The 24378-nt window shown below is 55.6% G+C and overlaps 1 protein-coding gene across 9 annotated transcripts in view; it reads left to right on the forward strand.

The window, feature by feature from the left end:
- The window catches only part of LOC120375654 (FXYD domain-containing ion transport regulator 6-like), a 56254-nt gene that overhangs the window by 28750 nt on the left and 3126 nt on the right, over window positions 1-24378 (forward strand). For 6 of the 9 annotated variants that reach the window (XM_039496441.1, XM_039496439.1, XM_039496433.1 and 3 more), the window contains 6 exons: window positions 17661-17723; window positions 20786-20824; window positions 21002-21076; window positions 21733-21769; window positions 22719-22768; window positions 22910-22952. In XM_039496441.1, coding sequence (XP_039352375.1) covers window positions 17661-17723; window positions 20786-20824; window positions 21002-21076; window positions 21733-21769; window positions 22719-22768; window positions 22910-22938 — 293 coding nt within the window. In that variant the 3' untranslated portion in view covers window positions 22939-22952. The remainder of the gene's footprint in view (window positions 1-17660; window positions 17724-20785; window positions 20825-21001; window positions 21077-21732; window positions 21770-22718; window positions 22769-22909; window positions 22953-24378) is intronic. The other 3 variants (XM_039496442.1, XM_039496435.1, XM_039496438.1) reach the window with 1 other exon arrangement.

The raw sequence follows: 24378 nt of genomic DNA on the forward strand, positions 1-24378 counted from the left end.
AGAAAACACGTGTGAAACCAGATGAAGCATTTCTTTGCTTCCTGGCCGAGGCCCTCAATACAATGCTGGCCTGCCACAAGATTGACGGGTACCTACCTAATCCCTGCTCTAAGGATCAGCAGTGTGACTATGGACATGTTCCCCATGCCAGCACCTTCAACCCTAACCTGGATGCACCTGCTGCTCTGCAAAACATGGTGTGCTGTAATCCCTTGGGAAATCATAGGGGTCGTCAGCTCAGTGCACAAAGATACACCAAAGCCCAGATCTGGGAGCGCAAGGTAGTCAAATCTCATTCCTTGGGCCAGTGAGTGACAGGGAAGGGAGGTGCCATTTGGTTTGTAAAACCAACAGAGTTGCATTTGCATCACCCTCTGCTGCTAACAACGTGGGGCTCAGTGTCCCGTGGGGCTCAGGGACTTGACGTAATGGACAGGTTGCATTCATGGTTTTGTGTCCAGGCGTCTTTGTCCAACAGGGCCGCCCAGAGGAGTCAGGGGGCCTGGGGTCTTCGGCAGCGGGGGGCCCCACTTTGGCAGTAATTTGGGGGTGGGGGGCGCCGAAGACCCGGAGCGGAAAAAGCTCCGGGGGCCCGGGCCCCGCAAGAGTTTTCCGGGGCCCCCAGAGCGAGTGAAGGACCCGCTCCAGGGGTCTCGAAAAACTCTCGTGGGGGCCCCCGTGGGGCCTGGGGCAAATTGCCCCCTCCTCTGGGCAGCCCTGTTGTCTAAACAGGGCCGGCTCCAGGCCCCAGCGCGACAAGCACGCGCGTGGGGCGGCACTTGCCGGCAGGGGCGGCAGATTGGGCCGGCGGACCTGCCGCAGTCATGCCTGCGGGAGGTCCACCGGAGCCCCGGGACGACCGGACCTGCCGCAGGCATGACTGCACAGGGGGCGCTCCTCCCGCGGCTCCAGTGGACCTCCCGCAGGCGTGACTGCGGACGGTTCGCTAGTCGCGCGGGTCGGCGAGACCTCCCGCAGGCATGACTGCGGCAGCTCAAGCAGCCGCCGGACCAGTGAACCGCCCGCAGCTGCGGGAGGTCCGGCCGAGCCGCGGACCCTCACCAGTCAAGCCCGCGGGAGGTCCGCTGCTCCCGGGGCTCCGGGGCGCCTCCCGCGCATGACTGCTTGGGGCGGCGGAATATGTTTAGCCAGCCCTGTGTCTAAACCTGTGTCTAGGTGCACAACAGCTTGTGTGTGTGCACACGATGTTAGAGTGCAGATCACGTAGTGAGATATCTGCCAGCCTGATCACCACATGCCATTACACGAGCATGACAAATTGCATGAAGCTGTTTGTATATGCAAAATATCTTACATCATTGTAGAGTTTGCTTCAGAAAATGTGACCCAGCATGCCATTCTCTTTCCCCGAGCTTCGTTCTCTACAAACCATTTTGTTACCAGTGACGGGCTGTCTGATGCTGCAGAACACCCCCCAGACATACATCACTGACTGTGTAGCAGGAAACACAAGGCCACATTGTTCGTTTGCCATGTGGGACACTTGTCTTGCAGCATGCTGGCCGTACAGACTCACCTGAAGAGATGTCTCCTGAGGACTGAGGGCCTTTTTCATTCCATCTGGAGCTGGCTCAGCTGAACCACAGAGTGGCATGAATTTAAACCAACAGTGTCTCCGCGAACGAATGTGCTCCCTGATCCCCCATGTCACCTCCTGCCCCCATATATCTGTAGCTAGTCTGTGGAATGGATATAGCGGAAGCTGATTCGCAGGGCAGCTGTGTGCTGATGGGTGGGAAAGTAGACGTGTGGGGCGGGTAACTGTGCACATAGGACCCCTGGTGCCGCTGGCCTGCAGCTTGGGGACTCAAGCCCGTGCCTTGCTGATTTGCTAGAGTTTTGAGCCTGCTCTGCACTGGTGTGCATGGCTGGGGCAGAGCAGACCCAGGCCCCTAGCACTGGGCTCTGGCTATCCCACTTCTGAATTGCGCTGGACTATCCCACTTCTGAATTGCGCTGGACTATAAAATGACTGTGTCATGGAAAGCTTCTGTGTACGTGCCTCCACCGTGAGTTAGCAGGCTTGTCACGTCTCTGCTGGGCTCGAGGCACTGAGCGATCAGCACTCAACAATCATCTATTCAAAATCACCCACTTGGGAGTGCTGGGAGAAGACACTTGCTCCTCTTGTCTGAGGGCAGGGGTGTGCGAGAGTAATGGGAAGTCACTAGGAGCAGGGACCCCACCAGGAGCCTCTAGAGGGACTCCCAGGAGGGTGGAAGGGATCCAGCATGGAGCCTGGATGGGATTTCAGGCTGCAGCGCGTTGTTGTTATGATTTTTTAAAAGATAAACTTCAGACTTCCAAAATGATCAAGTGGAAAACTATCGGCCTGTTTCACAGCGGCAGCCGTTGAGCAAGCGTCCCGCCAGGAGCGATGTGAATTTGTGTTGTGTGCACAGAGAGATGCTGGGCAGGGGTGGGGAACTGCCTGCGTCAGGGACAGCGAAGGGGTCAGGCTGTGGTGGTTTTTCTGTCTCGGCCGCTCTCTTTAATTTTGCTGCCTAGTGCTGGTGGAGCTCTGTGCTCAGGTGCTCTCCCATATTTGTTGTTTTTAAAGGGCTCCTGGAACCATGCTCAGCAAGAGCCAGTTGCCTGCCCCTGTTGCCTTCTAACTGCCAGGATCAGAGCACAGCTGTTCACATTCCTGGAGAGCCACTGGCTTATTTATAGTCCAGAATAATGACTCTCCGAGTTCTCTCTGTGGAAGAAGGATAATCCTAGTTTCTTTGACTCCTCCTGTTGAGCCCTTCCCCATCTGTATCCGCTAGCGGGAGAATGGAATTGGGTCCTTGGTAAGCAGAGGAGCTGATTGTGCTTTCAGTGCAAACGGAGGGGCCCCAAATGGTTTCTGAGAGGGAGGAATGATAGCACCAGGGCTGAGCCCTCCCTCCCCCTCGGGAGTGCTGGGGAAGGTGAAAATTAGGAGGTCAGGTGCAAATTGCAAATCCCTGAAATAGAAAAAGTGCCAGGGACTTTTGGCAAGAGGATCATAGGTTGGTAATGTGCTGTTAGATTTAGGGCTGTTGGGAGGGAAAGCCTGGAGTGGGGGTAGGAAATGCTAGCATTAATTCACAGGTACTTCCAGCGCAAAGCATTGCGCCAGTCCCAGAAAGGCTAGAGGTGAGATACCAGGTGGAAATATCCAGGCAGGAGGCTGGAGGCTTGCTCTCTATGCATCCAAGGGGACCTAATTCATCTGCAGAACCCTTTATACAAACTGCCTCTGTAGTTTATAGTATTAGAAAGCATTTTCCCAGAGGCGTACTATATATACACACACACAGAGGTGAGGTATAGAGTGTGCGTATCATATATGCACCCAGGGAGTGTTGGGTGTGCATGTATTTCATTACATTGCCGTGTGTGCGTGTACAGTTTGCATCTGCAAATGGCTTAATGTTTGCAAAGTGCTTTGAAGATGAGAAAACATCTCTGAGCATTAAGCATTATCAGCTGATGTTTGAAAAGTGTTTTTTCCTCCTTTTGGAAGACAGTAGAGGCAGGGCAGGGGTGGGGAGTTGTAAGACCCTGTTCCATATGAGACAAGCTGGTCACTTTGGAAGTGTTGCACTAACAGGCTGGTGAAATGGCAAGTGTTACCTTGTAGCAATTGTTAGGTCATCAATGAGATACCAGCAGAGGAGAGTTTAGAGGGATAATTCGACTTGTAAGATACTGTTGTTTTTCTAGCTTGCCCAGAGCAAACTGAGGTAATGACAGGAACGATTTTCCTCCAGAAAAAGCAAAACACCTATGTACAAGCAAGAGTGCAAATCCTGCTTACCTGTGTCCTGCAGGCAGCTGCACTGAAATCTGTGGGAGGCTCTGAGCCTAGCAAGGGGGCGTTTGGGGCTCTGGTGATGGAGGAGGCAAAAAGGACAGCATGGGCAGCAGGGCCGGCTTTAGGAAGTGCGAGGCCCAATCAAACAGTTTCAACGGGGCCCCAGCAAGGATGACTTTAAAAAAACCACATGGGGCTCGTTCTCACCGGGCGGTGCTCCAAGTCTTCAGCGCCTCTTCGGCGGTGGGTCCTTCACTCGCTCCGGGTGTTCGGCAGCACTGAAGGACCCGCCGCCGAAGTGCTGCCGAAGACCTGGAGCGAGTGAAGGACCCGCTGCCGAAGACCCAGAGCGCCGCCGGGTGAGTAAAAATGAAAAAGGCGCCTCTAGCCAGGGAAGGGATTCTCACTAGGTGCGGGGCCCTCTTAGGCGCGGGGCCTGATTCGGGGGAATTGGTGGAATAGGCCTAAAGCCGGCCCTGATGGGCCAGGTCCCATGAGATTTCCAGCCTGCACAGGACTTCTAGGTTTGGCATGAGATTTGGAGCCGTGTTAGGAGCCCTGTGCTCAGGGCCATGTCCCGTTTGCTGGATTCCAGCAGTCAGCCCATTATCTAGATCAAGTCAGTACTTTGGGACCGGGAAGGAATTTTCCCCATACCTCCGGATTGGTGAGGCAGGTCAAGTTTTTTCATCTTCCTCGCAGCACAACCTAGGGGTTGGGTTCTGGGCAACAGGTGGGCTGGGATTCTCCCCCTCCTGGAGGGCACAGTCTGGCCCTGTGGGAGAGTCGTCATTGCAAATGTTGGCAGGTGCCCAGTGCAGGAACAAACTGATTTAGGCCCTAGATCCTAAAAGGTAACATGGAGGGCACCTCCTTACGTGACGGGGGCATCGTGCGAGGCCCCTGGGGGCAGAGGCGAACCAGGGGTTGGGATGCTACCCAGGGGGACCCCTTGCAATGTGCTGTATGGCAGTGCTGGGGGTGGGGGTTGAGGTCTGAAAGGGGGAGAGATGGTGTTGGGTGGCTGGAGGTGCCCAGAGAACCTCCCAGTGTGGCGATTGGCTCCCTCTGTGGTGGGCGCCCACCGAGAATTGGCAGAGCTCAGTGGGGTGTGGGTGACTGCGCAGGGCCATCCCCTGACGGGAATCGTGGGTGTAATTTGACTCGCAAAGGTGCGGCCTGGTTAAAACCCATTCCCCATGTCCTTGCTGCCTCCTGCACGGGTGGGCGGGGTTTGGCTGAAAAGCGGAGTGATTACAGGCTGCAATGGGGTTAGTGATGCAGGATGTCACAGCAGTGCCTGGGCCCGAGTCTGCAGTTGCTGCTTCACTGAGCTCCCCGGCGCCTGATGTCTGTTTATACTACGGCTGCTTTGGTGCCAGAGGGTGTGGAGAGGCTTCAGTGTAAATGAGAATCAGGCTGTACTTACTGCCGTGGAGTCAGGCTGGTGTAATACTGACGTGACCGAGTGGGAACCGGGCCCACAGGGGTTGGGGTACGTCTCAGCTGTAGTATTTGTTAGAGAATATATTCAACGCGAAATAAATCATTGATGGGCTATGTCTTTCGGTAAGCATGATCCAGCAACAGAGGTAGTCAAATCATGCAAAATATGTACCTGATGAATAATTTATTCTACAAACAATGGCATTATTAATGGAACATCAGAGTCAATTAACACCATTCAGCTCGACTTTTGACTCATGGAGATAAATCGTGTGTTACGCTCTGTGATATATTTTGCACGATGCACACTGCACATTTTGAGTTGGATAGTTTCCACATTACACTCAGAACAGTATTTGATATTTTTAAAGTATCTTGTTTACTTATCACCCATATCATCTACGGAAAACAAGGCCACACATTGCTGGATCATCAGCTGTTGGGCTTGCTTGGTGGTTTTTTTAACCCAGTAATTACATTCATCATACAACGATAATTGCCTGGGCATGCTGCACCAGCTGATCCCTGTGTTCCTCTGCACACTCGAGAGTACGGAACCCAGAGCTTGGGAACGGCAGCAGCGGGAGCTGCATGGAAGGGAAGTTGAACCAAAGTCTATTGGGATAGAACGTGTGCACTGCAAAATGGCCCGGTCTCCGTGTGGGGAAGATACCGGTTATGCTGGGATGTGGGTTGTTATGAAGCATGGCGCTCGCTCTGTCAATGCGCAACGACATTTTACAGCACCAAGAGAAACCCAGGGGCTGACTCCGTTGCCCCTTTACACCCACCCGAGATCCCTGCTCTAAGGCGCTGACAAGCCAAGGCCCTGATCTGGTGGTGGGATCCCAGCCGGTTGTTCCTTTCTCCTGGCCTGAGTCCTGCTGGCTGCAGTGGGATTCCCCATGATGCTTTGCAGAATCGGGCCTTAACCAATGAGATTCTTAAAGACTGAGACTCAGTGGCCAGCAAACAAACTCTGAAAATGCTCCCTGGTACCGACTGTCCCCGTCCCCTCCGTGCTGGAGGGAGATGAGAGCACTCGCAGGGCAGGGCTCAGACGTTTTAAGGGCTGGTGTTTTATTTTTTTAGCTAAGGGAGAGATTTGTGAGTGGAAGGAGCTGTCCCCACTAACGCCAGCAGGGTCACGAAATAGCTGAGGAAGGCCCAGGTCATGGCATGTAGCTACTTCTGTTTGGAAAGGACGAAACTAGGAGGAGTGAGGGGCAGGGTGATGGGGCCGTGCGGGAGGAGAGCATCCCGCTCTGTCTCTCATAAGTGCTGCATCCACGCAGGGCTGGGAAGTGTTTCTACCCAAACTGAATTATGCAGAGTGAGTGATACGTTCCCCTTGAAGGAGAGCTCATTGCTTTGGCTGAGGAGTTATTCCGGGATAGCTCCCTGCGGGTTACTTACATTATGTACACTGCACTCGCCGCCTTCCCTTCGTTTTGTCCTGGCATTTGCCTCTCTGTCTTCATTTGGGATCTGCTGCTTGTTCCCAGCCCCCTCGCCCGGTATCCAGGAGACACCAGCTGCGAGGGCAGCCGTGGAGGTGCTCGCTCTCAGAGACCTCTGGCTGTAAGAACACACAGATACACTGAATCCAACTTACCCTTGGGGTAACTCCACTGACGTTGTGAAGTTCCACCCGCAGTGATCCTGGCCTTTATTTTCTTCGCCCCCTGGCTTTGTTTGGTTTGGTCTCTTGGTTCCAGTAACTGCTCTGCATCGCTTCCCCCCTCTCTGAGACCCACACTGCTTCGCAGCAAACCCCAGCAGGCTGCATGCTGGGAGTTGCAATGGCCGCCAGCCTTTAGTGGATCCCAAAGGTAGCCCTGGGGGTTAGGCCTCGAGTGAGCCTTGGGCCGGCGGCTTCGGTCCGGACACTAAACCCCCGCCAGGTGGATTTCAACGAGCAGGTTCCATCAGTTCCCTCTGGAGGCTGAATGCTTTCCTGAGTGGGGGAATCTCCCAGAAACAAAGTATGAAAAAGGGAGAAACCGAATGGCTCTCAGGGGATATAACTTCACCCTCCTTCACCCCCAGCTCTGCCACTTACAGCTGAGCCACCAGCACTTTCCATCCTGCTAAAGAACCAACAGACCTTTCACATGGGCGTTGGTGGCAGACGCCACGATGTTTCCTGAGGGATCTGGTGACTTTGGTAGGAGCCATAGAAAGTCACAAGCCTCCAACCTCAGTGGGACTTGTGCTAAGCCATGGAGCTATGTTGGCTGATGGGTGTAGGTGCCCCCAACAGGGAGCTATTTATTGGAGGTAGAGACTATTCAAATGTTCCCTTCCCCCGCTGGAAAGAAGAGTACCCCAACTTTTGCCAGTGATGCATCGTCCTCTGCTCCAGGTGTGGGAGGTCTGACGGGGGGGTGCTGAAGGGGTATGTCCAGCTGGGAGTGCATCTCGGCTTCTGACCAACAGTGGTGGCTGGTCACACCATGGTGACACCAAAGGGATGCTCGTGGTGGGTCAGCACTTCCAGCCTGGGCTACGCAGACAGCACCCGCCTTATGCCCTGCAGTGCCAGGGGAGGGGCCCAGGCCTCTTTGCTGGCCCTTCTGGGTGTGCGTTGAGTGAACGCTGTTCTGGTGACTGTGGGGAATGTGGTCGCCAGGCCAGGGAGCATCGCCGTGGCAAGCCGGGGACAGCAAGAGGCTGTGAGGTTATCATTGATTCTCAAGCCACACAAGCCAATTGATGCTCGTGTATCTGGGGAGCCGTGGCTTGGTGCCCAGCTCGGCGTCCGGATACTGCACTCCTGGGTGCAAAGCAGCGCCATGGCCCTGCCAGCGAGCACGCTGCTCCATGATGGAAGAGGCAGGGCCGAGAATAGGAGACTTAGGACCCAGATCCGCCATGGGCAGCCCTGACGCCGTTCTGGCCAGGGGGGCATCAGCAATGCCAGGAGAAGGAGACAAGGCCGGGGCAGTCGGGGGGAGGGGTGTAACCACGGCTCTGGCTAGACGGAGGTTCAGTCTCTTGAGTCGGGGGAAGGCTTAGTCAGGGCTGAGCCACTCAACGCCAGCGTCTCTCTGCATCTGTCACCCAGGGAATTGAATTGCTGCTCGGAAAGGGCCCCTTTCTCGTCTGCGTTATTCCAGCCCAGCAGCTGCAGCCGTGTTCCGGCTCTGTGCTCTCAGCGCTGCACAGAGCCTCTCTGTCTCCTCTCCCCGGATGTGAGCAGCTCACGGCCACGCAGCGCAGCTACCGGCAGTGCTATACCATGTATAGTCCTAGAGTCCGACCGGCTGGCTGTGCTCGCTGCCCAGAGGAAGGGCGTGGAGCCGATCCCACGGCTCCTGCTGTGTTGGGGGGCTGGCTCGCCTGACCTGGATGTGCTTTGCTGAGCTACAGCAGTGGGCGGCCCCTACGATGGGTGCTACGCCCAGACACAGGCCAGCAAGTGCTGTGCAAGCAGATTGATGGCCCTGCCTAATGCTGAAGCGTGTGTGTGTGGGGGGGGGGGGGGTTTGGGGGGGGTATACATCCCGCTTTGCAAGGCGAAGCTGGGCCCCTCTCCACCCTGGCCTCAGAGCCATGCTAGCTCCAGTGTGTCTGAACGCAGCCCTGGCCAGCGGGGATAGAGTGTGGGGATTTTTGTGCTGAGATGACCCGTCTAGGTTGTCTGAAATGTGGCTTTATTCCCTGGCTCCGACAAACTCCCTCCCTCTCCTCACTGATTAGGAACCCAGCCGGCAGGGCTCTTGCCCTGGCGGGGGCGGGCCTGTGGGCAAGGCTTCCTCTCAGGCCGGAGGGGGAGAAGGGCATCAGCACTGGCCTCTAAGCCTGACTCCTGTGTCGCCCGTCTGGGCCTGGTCCAGTGTTTGATTCTCAGCACTGGAACGTCCTGCCTGACCACTCCAGGGGCTCAGAAAAGGCCAAAGGCAAAACTCCCCAGCACCTGGAAAGTGTCATTAGCTGAAACAGCGGCAGCCCCTGGAGACTGTCCCTCTGTTTAGCAATGAGAGGGCAGGCAGGACAGGTGAGCATTACTGTCTGGGCACCTGCCTCCTCGAGCCCAGTGGGCCTGGGGCTCACTGATCTGATCAGGACAGTGCCAGTCATTGTTAATTTCCCAGTGGTCTGGTGGTGAGAGCAGGAGCGGGGCGGGGAGTCAGCACTCCAGGGTTCCTTTCCCCAGGCTGTCGCTGACCCTTCTGCCCATGCACCCCTTTGGCCCTAGGGAACGGGGCAGGTGAAGGCGATGGTGGGTGACACTCCTGTTGTAAGCCCTGCGAGCACAGGCCGTCAGGCTTGCTGGCTAGCATTGCTGGGGGAGTAAGGGCAGGTGGGCTCACCCCCACGTTGGGCACTGCCGCCTGGCCACAAGGGAGTCGCGGCACCATGGCTGGGGTCCCATGTAAATCCAGATGAGTTGCCGCTAAGTCAGCAATGACGCCTGCAGCACCAGCCCAGACCTGAGCAGAGCACTGCAGCCAGGCCCTTCCAGGCACGTCCCTGCAGCCCGGCGCTGCACCCAGGGGCTGGCCGAGTGAGGTGCTGAGAGGAGTTCCCGTGGGACGCTCCAGCTAGAGGAGATCGCAGTCAGGGAGGTTGCCCATTGCAGGGGTTTCCCTACATCACTTTCTGGGGGGCGAGGGGGCACAGGCAAACACCTTGCCCTTCCACACCAGCCCTTGGGGTCCCTGCTCCCTCCTCCTGGTCCCTGGCAGCACACAACCAGGAACTGCCCGCACTGGCTGCAGGAGGGTGGCGGTGGCAGAGCCAGTGCCGCCTCAGGCAGCGTTATGTTCTGGTGGGCCCCCAGCCTTTCCCAGAGCTGCACACAGACCTGCAGGCCCCTCCAGGCTCTGGTCCCCAGTGGGGAGGGAGCTGGGTGTTCCTGTCCTGAGTGTTTTGGAAACAACTGAAGGAGACCCCAGCAATGTGAGACTAGCAGAGCTGCAGTCTCCTCTCAGTCCTCCCTGCTCAGTTCGTTCCAGCTCTGGGTGACTGGTGCTGGTGGAAGGTGCCGAATCGCCGCCTCCTGCATGTCCGCCGTGACCCATAGGAACCGTCTCATTGGGGGCTGTGGCCCACACAGACATGCCTGCCGCTTGGGGGCGAACTGAGCTGGTGATTCTGAGGGGGATGCCTGGCCACTCGCAGTGGGATTGAGAGCCAACAAACTCACTACACATGGGGCCCTGAACAGGCATCTGGGGTTGGGGGGGGGTTCTGCTTGGTGAAGCCCGTCTCCCCTGCACGTCTACTGGTTTAGCTCATTTTTACATCGGTTCACTAGGGACCCACCTCTCTGCAGAAGATTCATCGGTTGGCAGTTTCGTCATTGTGTCCCTTTTGGTTCCAGGTGGCACCATTCTCACCACTCAGCAGGCACCCACAGGGGAGGTGCAGGGACCGTCTTTGTTCTGGGTGTGGGGTCCTGGCTCCTAGGTGCTACAGCAACCCAAATAACGAATGGATCTGAGGCCAGAAGGGGCACTAGGACGTCTAGTCTGAGCTCCTGCCTAACCCAATAAGAAGAAGCTCAGAAGCCAGGCTCTCTGGCCAGCAGCGCTGCCGCCTGAGTGCACCGGCTAGTCTGTGCTGCATGCGCTCTGCAGCCATGACGCCAGCTCCAGCCAGCATCACTGTGCAGCATGGCGGCATCACCCGCTAACCGGTTTATTTCTGAGCTGGTGACTTTGTAGACGGTCCCTGAGCGGGCAGCCCCCTTGGGCCCTGTGCGTTCTTCCCAATGATCTGAGGTGGGAACTGATGCTTGTCATCCTTGTCACAGTCCATAAACCAGCCTTCTCCCGTCCTGCTGCCCTGCCACAGAGAGTCCTCCCATTGCTGGGCACTGGCAGCTCACCAGAGGGGCACCAGGGACCCCCCGGCTGGAGAACTCCACTCCCTGTTGCTGCATAAAGAGCAGAGCTCAGGCTGGCTGACGCTGGTAACGAGCGCGACAGGCTGAGCGTGGCGAGCTCCTCAAAGAGACAGGCGCAGCCCAGGAGCTACCGGCTATTAGCACCCCAGAGCTCTTCGGTTCTCAGCGCCAAGCAGCTCGCTCTCCATGCTGTGCAGGGCCAGAGCAGTAAACGTAACACCTGCGTTTCCTCCTGTGCCAGGAGGGCCGAGACCCCAGTGCCTGTGACTCCAAGCCTGGCAGCAGCACGTTGAGAGACCGGGTGACCCCGAACCTGGCTCCTTCCCAAACGTCCCGCGCTCGTCGCCCAGCTGATGTGCGTGCAGGACGGCGTCGGGGGGTGCGTGAGTGGTCTGTGTAACGATACTGGTGTGAGTGCCCTGCATCCTAGGAAACAGAGAGAGTTTCTCACGGACCCTTCACCGGGCTTCCTCCTTTCTGAGCTGTTTGCAACGAGCTCAGCGACTTCCCCATGGAAATCCTCTTAGTGGCGACTTGAAGAAAGGAATTCAGGGTAATGTCTTACCAGGCTTGAGAGGACTTTTAGTGGCTTCAGCCTCCCAGGCACCAGGGCCGGGTTTGTTTGTTGCATTTACAGAGAGACACGGTGCAGTGACGTGGATTCTAAAGGCCTGTGTGGTGGCTAGTTTTTTCCCCTTGCTGTTGTGTTTGGCTGGTTAGGGATTTTGGGTCTAACACTCGCCCACAGCAAAATTCAGCTGGCAGAGACTGATGTGGAAAGGACTGTGCCCTCTAATGATATTTTGTTTATACCTCTGCACCAGTCAGCACCTGAAATTAACAGAGAGGAAGTGAGAGTGGCTAGTTTGTAGCCCCTACAGAAAGGTTGGGTGTGAGCCTTTGGCAGCAGTTCTCCAACAAACCCTGACCCCAGCACTGCAGGTGCACCCCGGTGTACACACACTAGGGACCTTCCCCACAGCTAGGTGCTGTGTACCAAACAGAGGTAATTCTAGAGCTCACAACCAAGAGCAGTGTTAAAACAAAACTCAGGCTAATGTAAAGGTGCCAGACTGACGTCCCTGGAGAACAATGCCCTCTGGTTATCTGTGTGCCTGGCCACACTGCCCTGGAGATGCAACTCCTGGGAGGAGAGCAGAGTTCGGTCCCTGGGGCCCATTCATTCCCTGGCCAAGACTGACAACCAGGGGCCAAAGCCACGGTGCTTTTAGTGGTGTGGGCACTTGCTGAACTGAAACCCACCACGCTCGTGTCATGCAGGCCTCCTGCACCCGTCAGACCTGCCAGCACCGCTGGCCTGGCCTGGATTTGGTATCCGCCCTGAGTTCAATGGCTGGGAGGCCCATTTCTCTCACGCGCCACCCAGCACTTACTGGGTTTCATTTGCTAGCGAAGGCAGCCATGTCGCTTGTCACAGCGGGCGGCTGGGGAAATCACGGCCGCCAAGTGAGAACGGGCAGGGTCAGGAGGAGAGAGGGCTCTGCAGACAGCGGGGAGTGAGTAGTGACCATGGGAAAGAGGCATAGTCTGACGGGTGTCCCTCTGACAGCCTGTAGGGTTGTTATTTCGATTGTGCATCACAGTCCGAGCAAGTGGTTTCTCCCCACTCCCTCAGGTCCATCCCTCCATGGGACAGTCAGAACTCGACTGCGGGAGTCGGGTTCTGACCCTTCAGAGCAGCCGCGGCTGCTTTTAGGAGCCATTTGATTGTGGGTGGGTGTCCCTGGCTAGCGAGGCTCCCACCTCTGGATGGACAGAAGAGCCATACACTGGTATCACTCCAGAGCACTTGTGCCTGTCGGCCAGCAGCAAAGCGGATAAACAAGCAGATGGACCCGAGAGAGAGCGAGCTGCAGGCAGGCTGCAGTGTCAAAGCAAACTCTTTTCCTGAGCCTTCGAGCTCATCCTCCCTGGATGGAGCCTCTGTCTGCAAAGCTTCAGAGCCCGGGTCCCTCTGGCAGGAGGCATCTGTGTGTGCACAGTTCGGGCATCCATGTCCCCAGGAAAGGGACCAGCCACGTCTCCTCCCCAGAGGGAAGCAGTGGAGAGGGCCTTCTGCCATTCCCCATGTGCTCAGTGAAAGTTAACACGCAACATAAGCATCTCTGGGTGCTGCAAAGTGCTCCATTTAAATCCACCCACCTCAGAGCGGCGATTGGCGCTTCTCCCGTGTGGCAGCGTGCTGCCTGTGGCTATGGATAAGCTAGTTCAAGGCTCTCAGCCAGATTAATCCTCCTCTTCCAAACCAATCCAATAAACAGCAGCTCAGCGCTGTGGAGTCTCAAACCCAGCTGAGGTGCTCGTCCCACTGGATGGCTGTTTGGGGCTCTGTGAAGTGAGTTGTGGGGCTCATATTCCCCAACTGTCTACATCCGGTGCAAAGAAGGCAATTCCCTACAGTCCCCATCTAAGCACAGCTGATCTCCGCTGCAGGGCAAACTGGTTTTCCATAGTTACAGATCATCTATTCGTCTAGGGCACATGAAAACTGACAGTGACTTGGCTGTGCTTTGAGACAGGCCTTTGTGTGCCAGGCTGTGCGGTAGGGAATTTAGGCTCTGATGTGTACTTCCTCCTTTTCCTTTCTGAGACTGATCTACAGTGAGAAACTTTTGCAAGCCAAACAAGAGTCTTGCTGCAGCCTCCTGTGCAGTGAGCCATGGAGACCCCCAGGGGCATCTAGGCTGCCTGCAGACACAATCCACAGCTGGAGCAGGGCCATTTCACTTTGGGAAGCAGTGACATCCAATGAGATTAGCATAGGGACTAGGCAGGCCCCTAATCTCTGGTGTGGTGGGTCCAGTGTGATCTGGGATATTTGGGATAGGTTGCCTGGGAAGTGTTAGCTGTAGAAACACCCTGGTGGAACTGGATGTGAAAGCCCAACGCTGTCTGGTTTCCCAGCATTCCTGGGGTGGAGGTGGGGGTAAGCGTCTCTCGGGGATGGAGAATTTGCATTTTCCTCCCAATCCAGGGGAACTCACTGCAGAGTCGGGTCTGTCTCGCTGTGCCATTCTCCGGAGCCTCGCCCAGCCTGGAGCCTGGCATCCTTTAGCGGAGTGCAGTTCCGTGCAAGCGCTGTTTTGCCTGCAGGTAAATTGTAGGCTGACAACAGCAGCTGTAACTCCCTGGTGCGAGTACCTTGAGCCTGGGATGAAGAATCTCCACCCAGGGAGATCTTTGAGCTAGGAGCTGACCGTTGGTGCCAGCAGCAAGTCCCTTATTCTAGCAGCTCGGAGAAGCTATTACAGCTCCCCCTAGCGTGCCTGGGACTGGACTCGGGGATCCTCCAGCTAAATGCAGACAGCAGCTGTTCCAGACAAACCGAACACTACAGGGCTGCTGGTCCTTGCTGCGGCCAGCCCTGGAGCAGCCTGTGTAATTGTCCTGCTGCAACAGTCATGAAGGCAATTGCCTGTGGTGGCTTTAGTGAGAGCCTCACCGCTGAGGCTAAAACAAACCCCAAAGCGCCTGGCCTGTGCCCTTGATCAGAGGGTGCTCTCCAGGTTTGTCTGAAGCCTCATTGGTGGAGCTGGTAGACTGTTTCTGTCAAAATGTTTTGTCAATGGAAAGTGGCTTTTTCAACCAAATGGGAATGTGAATGAAAAACATCCGTTATTGTGCTGAAAAATCAGGGGGAGGAGGGGGAAATCAAAGATTGCTCCCCCTCCCACATACATACACAAGAAAATTTCAAAGAAAAACTTGCAACAAAAATGAAAACATTTTTGTTTGTGTTGAAAATGTCAGAAGGCTTTCCCAGCCAGCTGTGCTCCATGGATTCAAGGCTAGCCGGGACCGTGGGGACCATCTGGTCTGACATCCTGCACGGCACAGGCCAGGAGAAACACCTCCTGTGATTCCTGTGTCCTGCCCAGAGTTCTGGCCGAGCTAGACCATCTCACTTACAGAGAAACATCAGATCCTGATTTCCGAACTCCAGGGGGTAGAGAATCCCCCATGTCCCTTGGCAGCCTGTTCCACTGGTGAGTTACCCTCGCCGTTCAGACTCTCTCTGAAGTTGTCCCCAGGGACTGGGTGTGGTCTGTGCAGCTGGCACCGTAGCCGTGATTCTGCCAAAGAGGCAGGAGCCAGCAGGGCTCACACTCTCATGTTGTCAGGAGGGGAAGTCAGCAGTGATAAATCAGATGCTTGGGGAGCAGAGACAGGCTGGACCCAGGGGCGTGTCTCAGGCTCACTTTCCTGGCTGCTGCCGCACTCCCAGCAGTTGTGTAGTTTATTGTATCTTGGCTTGTTATTTCTATCAAAGGGCTTTTCAGTTCACCTGCAGGCAAGAGCCGTGGTTACTGGGCCCAGGTGAGGGCAGCAGTGGTCATTTATCTTCCAGTTAGAGCCTGGAAGTGCGACTCCAATTCCTGGGTTTGCCTGACAAGCTGTGTGACCTCCAGCTGGTCCCCCTTTGCTCGCTTCGCCCAGTGGGGCCCCAGGCAGTGACGCTGGAGTCAGTCAGTCCTGTGCAGTGCTTGGATAAGCACGGCCTGTTGCGTTACTGCTGGTTTGCAGGGCGGGCACCAGCAGAGGCTAAGGGGCTGCCAGCCAAGCGGTGACCTTGCTGGGTTTTCCCAGGGACTGGGGAGGCGGGATGCTGACATTCAAAATTGATTAGCGTGTTGGGGGGGCGCAGGGCCGGCTCCGTCGCTCCCAAGCCCAGGGCAGGGCAGAGCTGTCTGCGGGAAAGGGCAGCAGTTACTGTTGGGGGGCGCAGGGCCGGCTCCGTCCCGCCCGAGCTCGGGGCAGGGCAGAGCTGTCTGTGGGAACGGACAGCAGTTACTGTTGGGGCGCACAGGGCCGGCTCCGTCGCTCCCGAGCCCAGGGCAGGGCAGTGCCATCTGCGGGAATGGGCAGTGGTTACTGTTGGGGCGCACAGGGCCGGCTCCGTCCCGCCCGAGCTTGGGGCAGGGCAGAGCTGTCTGCGGGAATGGGCAGCAGTTACTGTTGGGGCGCACAGGGCCGGCTCCGTCCCGCCCGAGCTCGGGGCAGGGCAGAGCTGTCTGCGGGAACGGGCAGCAGTTACTATTGGGGTGCACAGGGCCGGCTCCGTCCCGCCCGAGCTCGGGGCAGGGCAGAGCTGTCTGCGGGAAAGGGCAGCAGTTACTGTTGGGGCGCGCAGGGCCGGCTCCGTCCCGCCCGAGCTCGGGGCAGGGCAGAGCCGTCTGCGGGAATGGGCAGCAGTTACTGTTGGGGCGCACAGGGCCGGCTCCGTCGCTCCAGAGCCAAGGACAGGGCAGTGCTGTCTGCGGGAACGGGCAGCAGTTACTATGCTAATGGGGCACATTAAAACCTGCTCTGGCAAAGAGCACAGCACTGACCTTGGCAGCGATGGTGAGAGCAGAGGTGGGAGCCAGCAAGGCCCCCAGGCAGTGATGTGACCTTGGAGTAGCAATGGCCCTCACAACCAGTAACCCCCCCGCCCTCCTCCCCGACCTGTGGCAGGCTGCTCGCTCCGCTTAATGCAGCCAAGCCAGGAACACAGCAAAGGTGCCAAGGGCCCAGAGACCTTTGCCTGGCTGAGCCCCTCAGCCATAGGGCTCGGGGTGCGGGTGCCTCTGCAGAGCAGGCCCCTCTGCCTGTTTGTGGCTAGTCTGTGCAGGCCGGAGTCCAGCTCACTGGCTCTAGCGCATGCAGAAAAGGGTGTGGAGCCCAGTAACCGGGGGTGGGGGAAGGGCTCAGGCTGGGCGTAACGGGGTCTTGTGTTTGATGATACACAGCAAGAGGGCAACAACTTTCCTCCATCAGTCCCTGGTGCCTGCTGCCCCAGCCCTGATCCTCAAAGGGGAACGTGCTCTGGCCACCCTGCGTCCCAGCTGGGAGTGCATCTGAGTGCGGCTCCTTCAGCTCCCCCATAAGGGGTAATGGAAGCCAAAGTCGCCTCCCTGCCATGCCCAAACGGGCTCCCAGCTGCTGCCAGTCTGGAGAACAGTGGCCAAGTACCAGGCGTGGCTCCAGGTGACTCACCCACGGGGCCCAATGCTTGTACCTTTAACAGCACGCGTGATGGTGCTCTGCCAGTTCTTTGGGAAAGCAGATGGTGCCCCGCAGCCGGCCTGCAGGGAGTATAATGCTGCAGCTGGGCTTTAAAAGAGGTTGAATAATCTTATGAGGTAAACTATTAGTAGTTGAGAGTAATTAGTTGTCAGGCTTCAGGTTGCGAGCTGGTTCCCTGCAGGGGTCAGGAAGGAGTAGTTCCTCCACACAGACAAGATTGCACAGGTAGCCTGGTGCACTGCCCTCCCTGTGCAGCATCAAGCACGAGCTGCTGCTGGAGCCAGGATATGGAGCCCAATGGGCTGAACTAGAGGGGAACCCAATCAGTGGAGTTGGATTCTAGTTTTGAACTTCTCTGAAGTTCCAGAGCTGTTGGATCCAGTGTCCTGGTCCAGGCTGACCTACTGTCTGATCTGCTGGAGTGAATCTCACCCACCCAAGGCATCCCCCTCCCCCGCTCCATTGTTCTGCTGCTTTTGTCCTTGCTGCCTAGTGGAAGAGTAACCCCTGTCCTCCTCTCTGTTCTAGTGGCCATGGAAACAGCGCTGATCTTTCTGTGCTCTCTGCTGGTGCCTGTGGTCGTGGCAGATGGTAGGTATCAAGCCCCGCACACCTTGCACTCTGGAGGGGAAATGGGTACAACCAAAGGGCCCATGGGACCCAGGCAGATAACACAGAGTTATGCATCCAGATTGGGGTGCTGGCCTGCACCCTCCCCCCAGGCTTGGAGCTGCCAGGGCACAACTGATGGGTGGAGGAAGCATCAGGACTTTTAAATAGCCTTTTCTTGCTGGGAAAATATAGCCCACAGCAAACAAACATCAGGGGAGCTGCTAGGTGAGGGCACTGGTCCAGCTTCGGGGACATCTGCTTGGCGAGCCCTACACAGTCTGATTGGGAACACGGGGCCATAAGCTCAGGTAACTCAGTCACTGAGAAAAGCACCTAACAGGAGGCCATGAGAACCTGTCCTGATCCACCCTGCTTCACGCTCCAGCTTCCTCCACCCTCTGCCTGCACCCACTCACGCTGCCTTGCATGGGAGCAGTTGGCCTCAGTTGGCCTCTGACTGTGGCCACATCGGCACTGGGAGCTTGGGGTGTACTTCCCCAGCTCACTCGCAGCAGCTCGATGAGAACTAGCACCAAGATAGTCGTGTCCCCACGGTAGCATGGGCAGTGGCAAGCCACATGGAGTACAAACACTCCTGAAAATGCCGAGTAGATACTCTTCACGCTTCAGTCATGGCGTTAGCTTATGTTCATGACGTCACACATGACATTGCTCCATGCGTTTTGCCATGACATTACTGATCAGCAAGTTATGCATTTTCAAATGACCCCTCAGAAGGCATGCCGTGTACACCCATCATTACAGCGTGTCGAGGGTGTGAATACAGGGGTGCATTGTCACACCTCCCCCAGGGGAGCTACTGGCTGACCTGGAGGCAATAGGTCGGGGCCCTCTCCCCTGGACAGGGCATCTGCCACCATGTTTTCTTTTCCCTTGATAGCCACAATTCCCATCTCAAATTCACATAGTGTCAGACTCCAGCGCAGAAGCTTGGAGTTTGAGGCTTTAGTTTTGTGCAGCCAGATGAATGGAGAATGATCTGTTAATACCCTGAGCTTTCTGTTGACAGGATAGGGCTATAACTGCTTTACTGCCCACACAATGGCATAACATTCTTTCTCTAGGACAGAATAATTTTGTGTCAATTTCTTGCTTAAAAAAGCAATGGGGTGTTTTTCGTTCTTCCCAGGCTGCCTTAATACAGCCCCTGATCAGTGTCTGGTGCATCCGTGCACAGTTCAAGCATGGTGTCGAAGTCTGGGCTAGCTACAGCAGGCTTTTCAGACAGGCTTTTCTTCCCCTTCTCAAACCCCTCCTGACATGCCTCTGTGCATCCAGCTTCGTTAGGCGGTGTCTTTTCACGGGGGTTTGTGATGGCAGACACGAGGTCACTGAACCCCCCCGCACACAAACCTTCTGTCACAGCTTATTACCCCAGACCTATGAAAGACGGGACCTGCTTCTTGTTTGGGGCACAGGCCCATTCACCAGGGCTTCAACTTGGAAGGGCTCCGGGGATATTTGATCTCCCCTACCCAGTGTCCCAAATAAGGAACTGCAGCTCGTCAAGTTTTACACCTAGAGGCTTCTGCAGTTAGGTGTGTGTTGTGATCGGCCCAGGTGTTGCTAAACGTTGCTGTGCCATCAACACAGGCTCTTGCAAAGTCCTGCAAACCGTTTAACGCTTGGTTGACCAGCCTCTGAAAGGTGGCTCCTGCATTCATTAACCCAAATGCTGATGTTGTGAATCCATAGAGACCCATATCAGTGATGAAAGCAAATCTTTTTTCTGTGCATCCTCATCTAAAGGAGTTTCTGTTAACCACATCAAAAGAGCTGAGATATTTAGCTTTGCTTAAGGTACCCAGCATATCCTCAATTCTAGGCATAGGATAAGCACCTGGTGGTGGTGTGACAGCACTGAGTTTTCTGTAATCAACACAAAATCTTAGTGTTGTCTTTCATAGGGCCCAAGACCACAGGTGATGCCAAGAACTGTCAGACTCTTTAATTATTCCCAGGTATAATATGCTTTGTGTTTCTGCTCTTGCACCTTGCCAGGGGCCCTGCAGGCTCTGCTTTGGTCCTTCTGTAACGATTTTGTGGGTGAGCAAGTGTGCCTTCCCTGGCTTGCTAGAAAACACTTCTTTGTGCTCTTGCAACGCAGACAACACCTCTGACTTTTCTGCTGGTGTTAATGCATTGCAGGTATCATTGCTTTCCAGAGACTAAGTCAGTCTGGCATTCAGCCGTCAAATCAATGAGGTGGTGTGCCTCAGTTTCCCCTTCTGCACAGCAGCTCATGTTTACCATGGCTTCCCTTCTGTGATAGGCTGTCAGTCTGTTTACATGCACCAGCTGTGGGACAGAATTCCCATGAGGCTTTTCCCCATGGTCTGTATCTTCATTCTCCTCTGTCACCTCAAAAGGTCCTGCCCGACTCGTTTGCATTTTGTATTTTTTTGCTGGGCTTAGGGCTAGCACCCCGTCTTCTATTTCAAAAGAGTGTTTCCAAGTGTGTCTATCGTACCATGGCGCTTGTTTGGCCTGACCATCAGGGAGGTTAGGCCCAGCGTGTCTTTTAACCCTTTTTCTGAATCTTTGCACGTATTCAGTTACTGGCTCTCCCTCTCCCTCCATGTCCCCTTCCCAGGCATCTGTGATGAGATCGAGGGGCCCCTCACGTTCCTTCTCTATAGGAGCTCAAAAGGGGAGAACCCAGCTGATTCTTGGGGTACCTCCCTGTAAGCAAACAGCAAATATAGTAGCAACTCATCCCAATCTGGGACCCTCTTATTCGCATACATTCCCAGCCTAGATTTGAGGGTCCCGCCTGGACACATGCAGACAAGTCTCTCACCTTGCACTTAACCTGTAGCTCTCCAGGGCAGGGACCATCTCCTTGTGTGTTTGTCCAGCACCCTGCACAATGGAGCCCTAATCCCTGAGGGTCCTCAGCACTACAATAACACAAGTAGGAATTCAATGCAAGTAAAACCTCGCACGCTCAGAGTGATTTGGCAAAGTGCTTGTAATCCCAATGCTCATATTCACCAACTTTTTGTCTGTTTTGTTTCCAGCAGCCAATCAAGAGAAGGAAAAAGATCCTTTCAACTATGGTGAGCATCAGAGTCCTTAGTGGTATGCATATGGATGAGTGTGCAGAGTATATACCCTCGTGGTGCTAAAAGAAGTGTGTGTGTGTGTGTGTGTGTGTGTGAGAGATCTGACCATGTTTGTCTGAACGCTGCAGCCCACTTGGAAATGAAAACTTCCCTTGCCTTTTCCCCCCCCAGATTACCAGAGTTTGAGGATCGGCGGTTTGGTGTTTGCCGTGGTCTTGTTTTCTGTTGGAATTCTCCTTATACTCAGTAAGTTGGCGAGGGCGGAGTCAGTGGCCCAGTGAGATAGTGCTGAGAACTGGCTGCCCAGGGACGTACCCAGGATCTCAGGACTGTGCTCCACTGGCTAGCCTATGCCACAGCCCGTGCTGCTGCAGCTACGCTGCTTCTTTACATCTCCCCGAGCTGGAAATAGCCCTGCCAGCTGCAGGGTAGATGGACCTTCGTGTAAATGGGAAAATCAACCCTCTTTGAGGGCCACGTTTCTGCTGAAGGGCACTTGTACCCCTCTCAAAGCTACGTTCTTCCCCTCCCCCCGTTCCCCAGTGGGATTCTGCACACTCAGACTCCTCAACGTTTATTTGAGTGCTATTTCAGACAGCACAGGAGGTGACTTTCTAACCTGTGGCGAGGCTCTGTGTCCTTTCCCTCACATGAAAGAGCTCTGCGGCGTCCCCCTGCCCTGTCGTTCTTCGCTGCTGCGTGAGATGCCATAAGGCTGCTGGGAATCCTGCAGATCCATAGCGTCCCTGTGAACCATGGACCCACTGCCAGGGGACTCGGAAGCTCTGGGGTAGTGAAGTTCTTGGGGTAGCACCGCTGGTGCTCTGGGGGTGAATGGCTACAACCTGTTCCAAAGGGAGGCTTTTCTCTCATACGCTCACGATATTTTCTTACTCTTCCAGGCAGGAGGTGCAGATGCAGCTTCAACCAAAAGCCCAGGTATGTGTGCGAGTGGTGGTTAGCCTCTTTCTGCCTGGACTTGGAACCCTCTTTAGACTCCTGACCCATAAATAAATCCATAGACACATAGCAGCTGGGAGAACGTTCCCGCTAAATGAGGATCCCCACCCTGTGCTGCTCCCACAGCCAAAGCACAGAGCATTCCACAAGGCTCCTTGAGTAGCAAGGGCAGGATGTCTGCTTGGGGAGGTTACCCCAGTGGGGGCATAGCTGTCTGCGGTGCACTCCCCAAGGGCCAGGACTCAGGATATTAGCCAGTCAGGAGAGTCCTAGTGCAGTCACCAGCCTCGTCTGCCTGGGGGACACTTCTCCTTGCATGCCCTGATTGCTGTTCTCCTAGGGAACCTGCCAGTTCAGTGGAGGTTGTAGGCCCCTGTGATAGCACATCCAGGAGCCTGGCACACAGTCCCCTGGCCCCACCAGCCATCGCATTGCAGGGTGGTGCAGTGGTGTGCCGGGGGCTCGATGGGAGCCTGCTTTAATTCGTAAAGCCCAGAGAGGCTGGTGCAAACTTAGGCGAACCAAGCGAGCCAGCCACTGTACAACGGACCCTCTTCTCCTCACACCTCCCTCCAACAATCTCCTCCCCAGTGATGTGAGAGCTCACAGCCGCCCCGACCGCTGCTCTGTAGCCCCCATATCTGTGTTGCTGTGGCTCCCACCCATGCCGGCTCCCAGCCTGCGCTGAGTGAGTTTGCTCTTGGTTTGGGGGTTATGGACGAGAGTCCATGTTTCTTCACTGGGGTGTGTTTGGGTCATAAGACTGAGGGCCTAATCTGAACAGGCCTTGAGCATGCGTAGCTCACCGGGTCCCTGTGCTCAGCCCCTCCCAGCATCAGGCCCTCAGTTAGCAGTGTCCAAGCTCCTGCTCCATGCACTGGCAAGGTGGTGACGCCTCTCAGTTCTCACTGTGCATCTCTTGTTGCAGAGCCCCTGGGGATGAGGAGGCTCAGGTGGAGAACTTGATTGCCTCAAACGGTAAGGACCTTGTTCTCTTGCTGCACACACGCTGGGTTTTATTGAAAGATGGCCCCTGGCTGCTTGCCAGGCATGGAGCTGGGCAGGTGGCTGAGGCCTCTTGGTTGAACTTTTAAAGACATTTTGCCATTTTCTTTGCAGCAACAGGGGCACAAAAAGCAGAGAACTGAACTAGAGCCATCAGGTGAGCCACACCCAGCTTTTCGTATGTGCTGCTTCTCTGTGCCGGGCAGGGTTAATGGCAGCCGCGCATGGGGCTGAGGTCAGAGCCTCGCTAGATATTAGCAGGGATAGTGTGGGGCAGGGGGTGCGGTTTGTACAGAGCAGGGAGCACAGGACTCCAGCACAAATCATGGGGAGTTTACATGTTACTCGATTGTGCTGCAGTGTCGGGTCCATTCCAGGATCCAGTCCCTGAGGCCTGTACTCAAACAAAGTCCCAGTGCGGCGCCTGTGAAAAAACCCAAGGGCCTGATTCTGGTCTCCCATGCATGTGTGTGAATCCACCGAAGGTGAGACTGATGGGCAAGAGAGCCGAGCAGGGCCTGATGTGGCCCTCAGGATCTGGCCCTGGGGCTGGGATGCAGGCGTCCTGTTGTCACTCAGATCCGGTCTGCGGCGGAAGGGGGAGGTGGAAGGGAGGTGCACAGGCAGCCTCCCAAAGGGCTGGTTTGCGGCAGTGTGAACGATAAAGCCACGCACGTGCAATCTCTCCGGAGCACAGCAGCATGTCGGATTGTCTGTGTAACCTGCTGTGGCTCTCCCCGCCTCTGCGCTGCCCGGACCGGGCTGCCACTTTACGGTCCTCAAACCAGAGCTCCCTGGTGTTCGTGTCTCTGTCCCTTCCTGCCCTTCGTCCTCAACACCATGCAAGCGTAAGGCCATACAGGGTGGCTAGCTGGTGGCTTTCCCTTCTCTAGGAGCTCGACATTACTGATGCTCCTCCTACTTTATAATCCACCTTAGAGGCATTGGCTTTCTGGAGACTTTGGGTGTTCCCTGTACGCTCTGCATGCGGCTTGGTGGATCAGTTACACTGCAGGCAGTGCTGTGCTACCAGGGAAAGGTGCCTGGTGCCTCTGGTAAAGTGGGTGCTTAGAATTAATGGCTCCAGGGGCCGTGTTGTTAAGGTCTGTGGCCCTTCTGCGGGGGCTGTTTGTTTGGATGTTGGGTTCTAATTGGTTCATTTGGGATGGAACCTCGAATACCAGGATGGGTCTTGTGGGCTCTCTTAAGACATTACAAACCCTGCAAAACCAGGCACTTATCCCGGTAACTTGACATACATTTCCTTCCTGTTGGTGTCCTGCTGCGCATGCTGCTTGCTGCTCCATCCATATTTCCTAGTGGTTCTATGTAGAGCTGAGTGAATTTGCAAAGCACAATTTATCGGATTCATTTCCCCTCTTTCTCCGCTCAGGGACTCCCCGCTCCCAGATGGAGTTTTCCTTGAATGTTTTTGTTGCAGTGATGTTTTCTTAAAGTGCTGGGTAGATTGCGAACCCCTGTCTGAGAGTGTTCACTATCCTGCTCTGTTGGGTAGTGGGAACGGGTCGGGCAGGTCAATGCCATGGTGTCTGTTCTTGGATTGCATCAATGCAGATGTGAAC

This window comes from Mauremys reevesii, linkage group 12 (assembly GCF_016161935.1).
Source record: "Mauremys reevesii isolate NIE-2019 linkage group 12, ASM1616193v1, whole genome shotgun sequence".
In the NCBI taxonomy this organism is placed as follows: domain Eukaryota; kingdom Metazoa; phylum Chordata; order Testudines; family Geoemydidae; genus Mauremys; species Mauremys reevesii.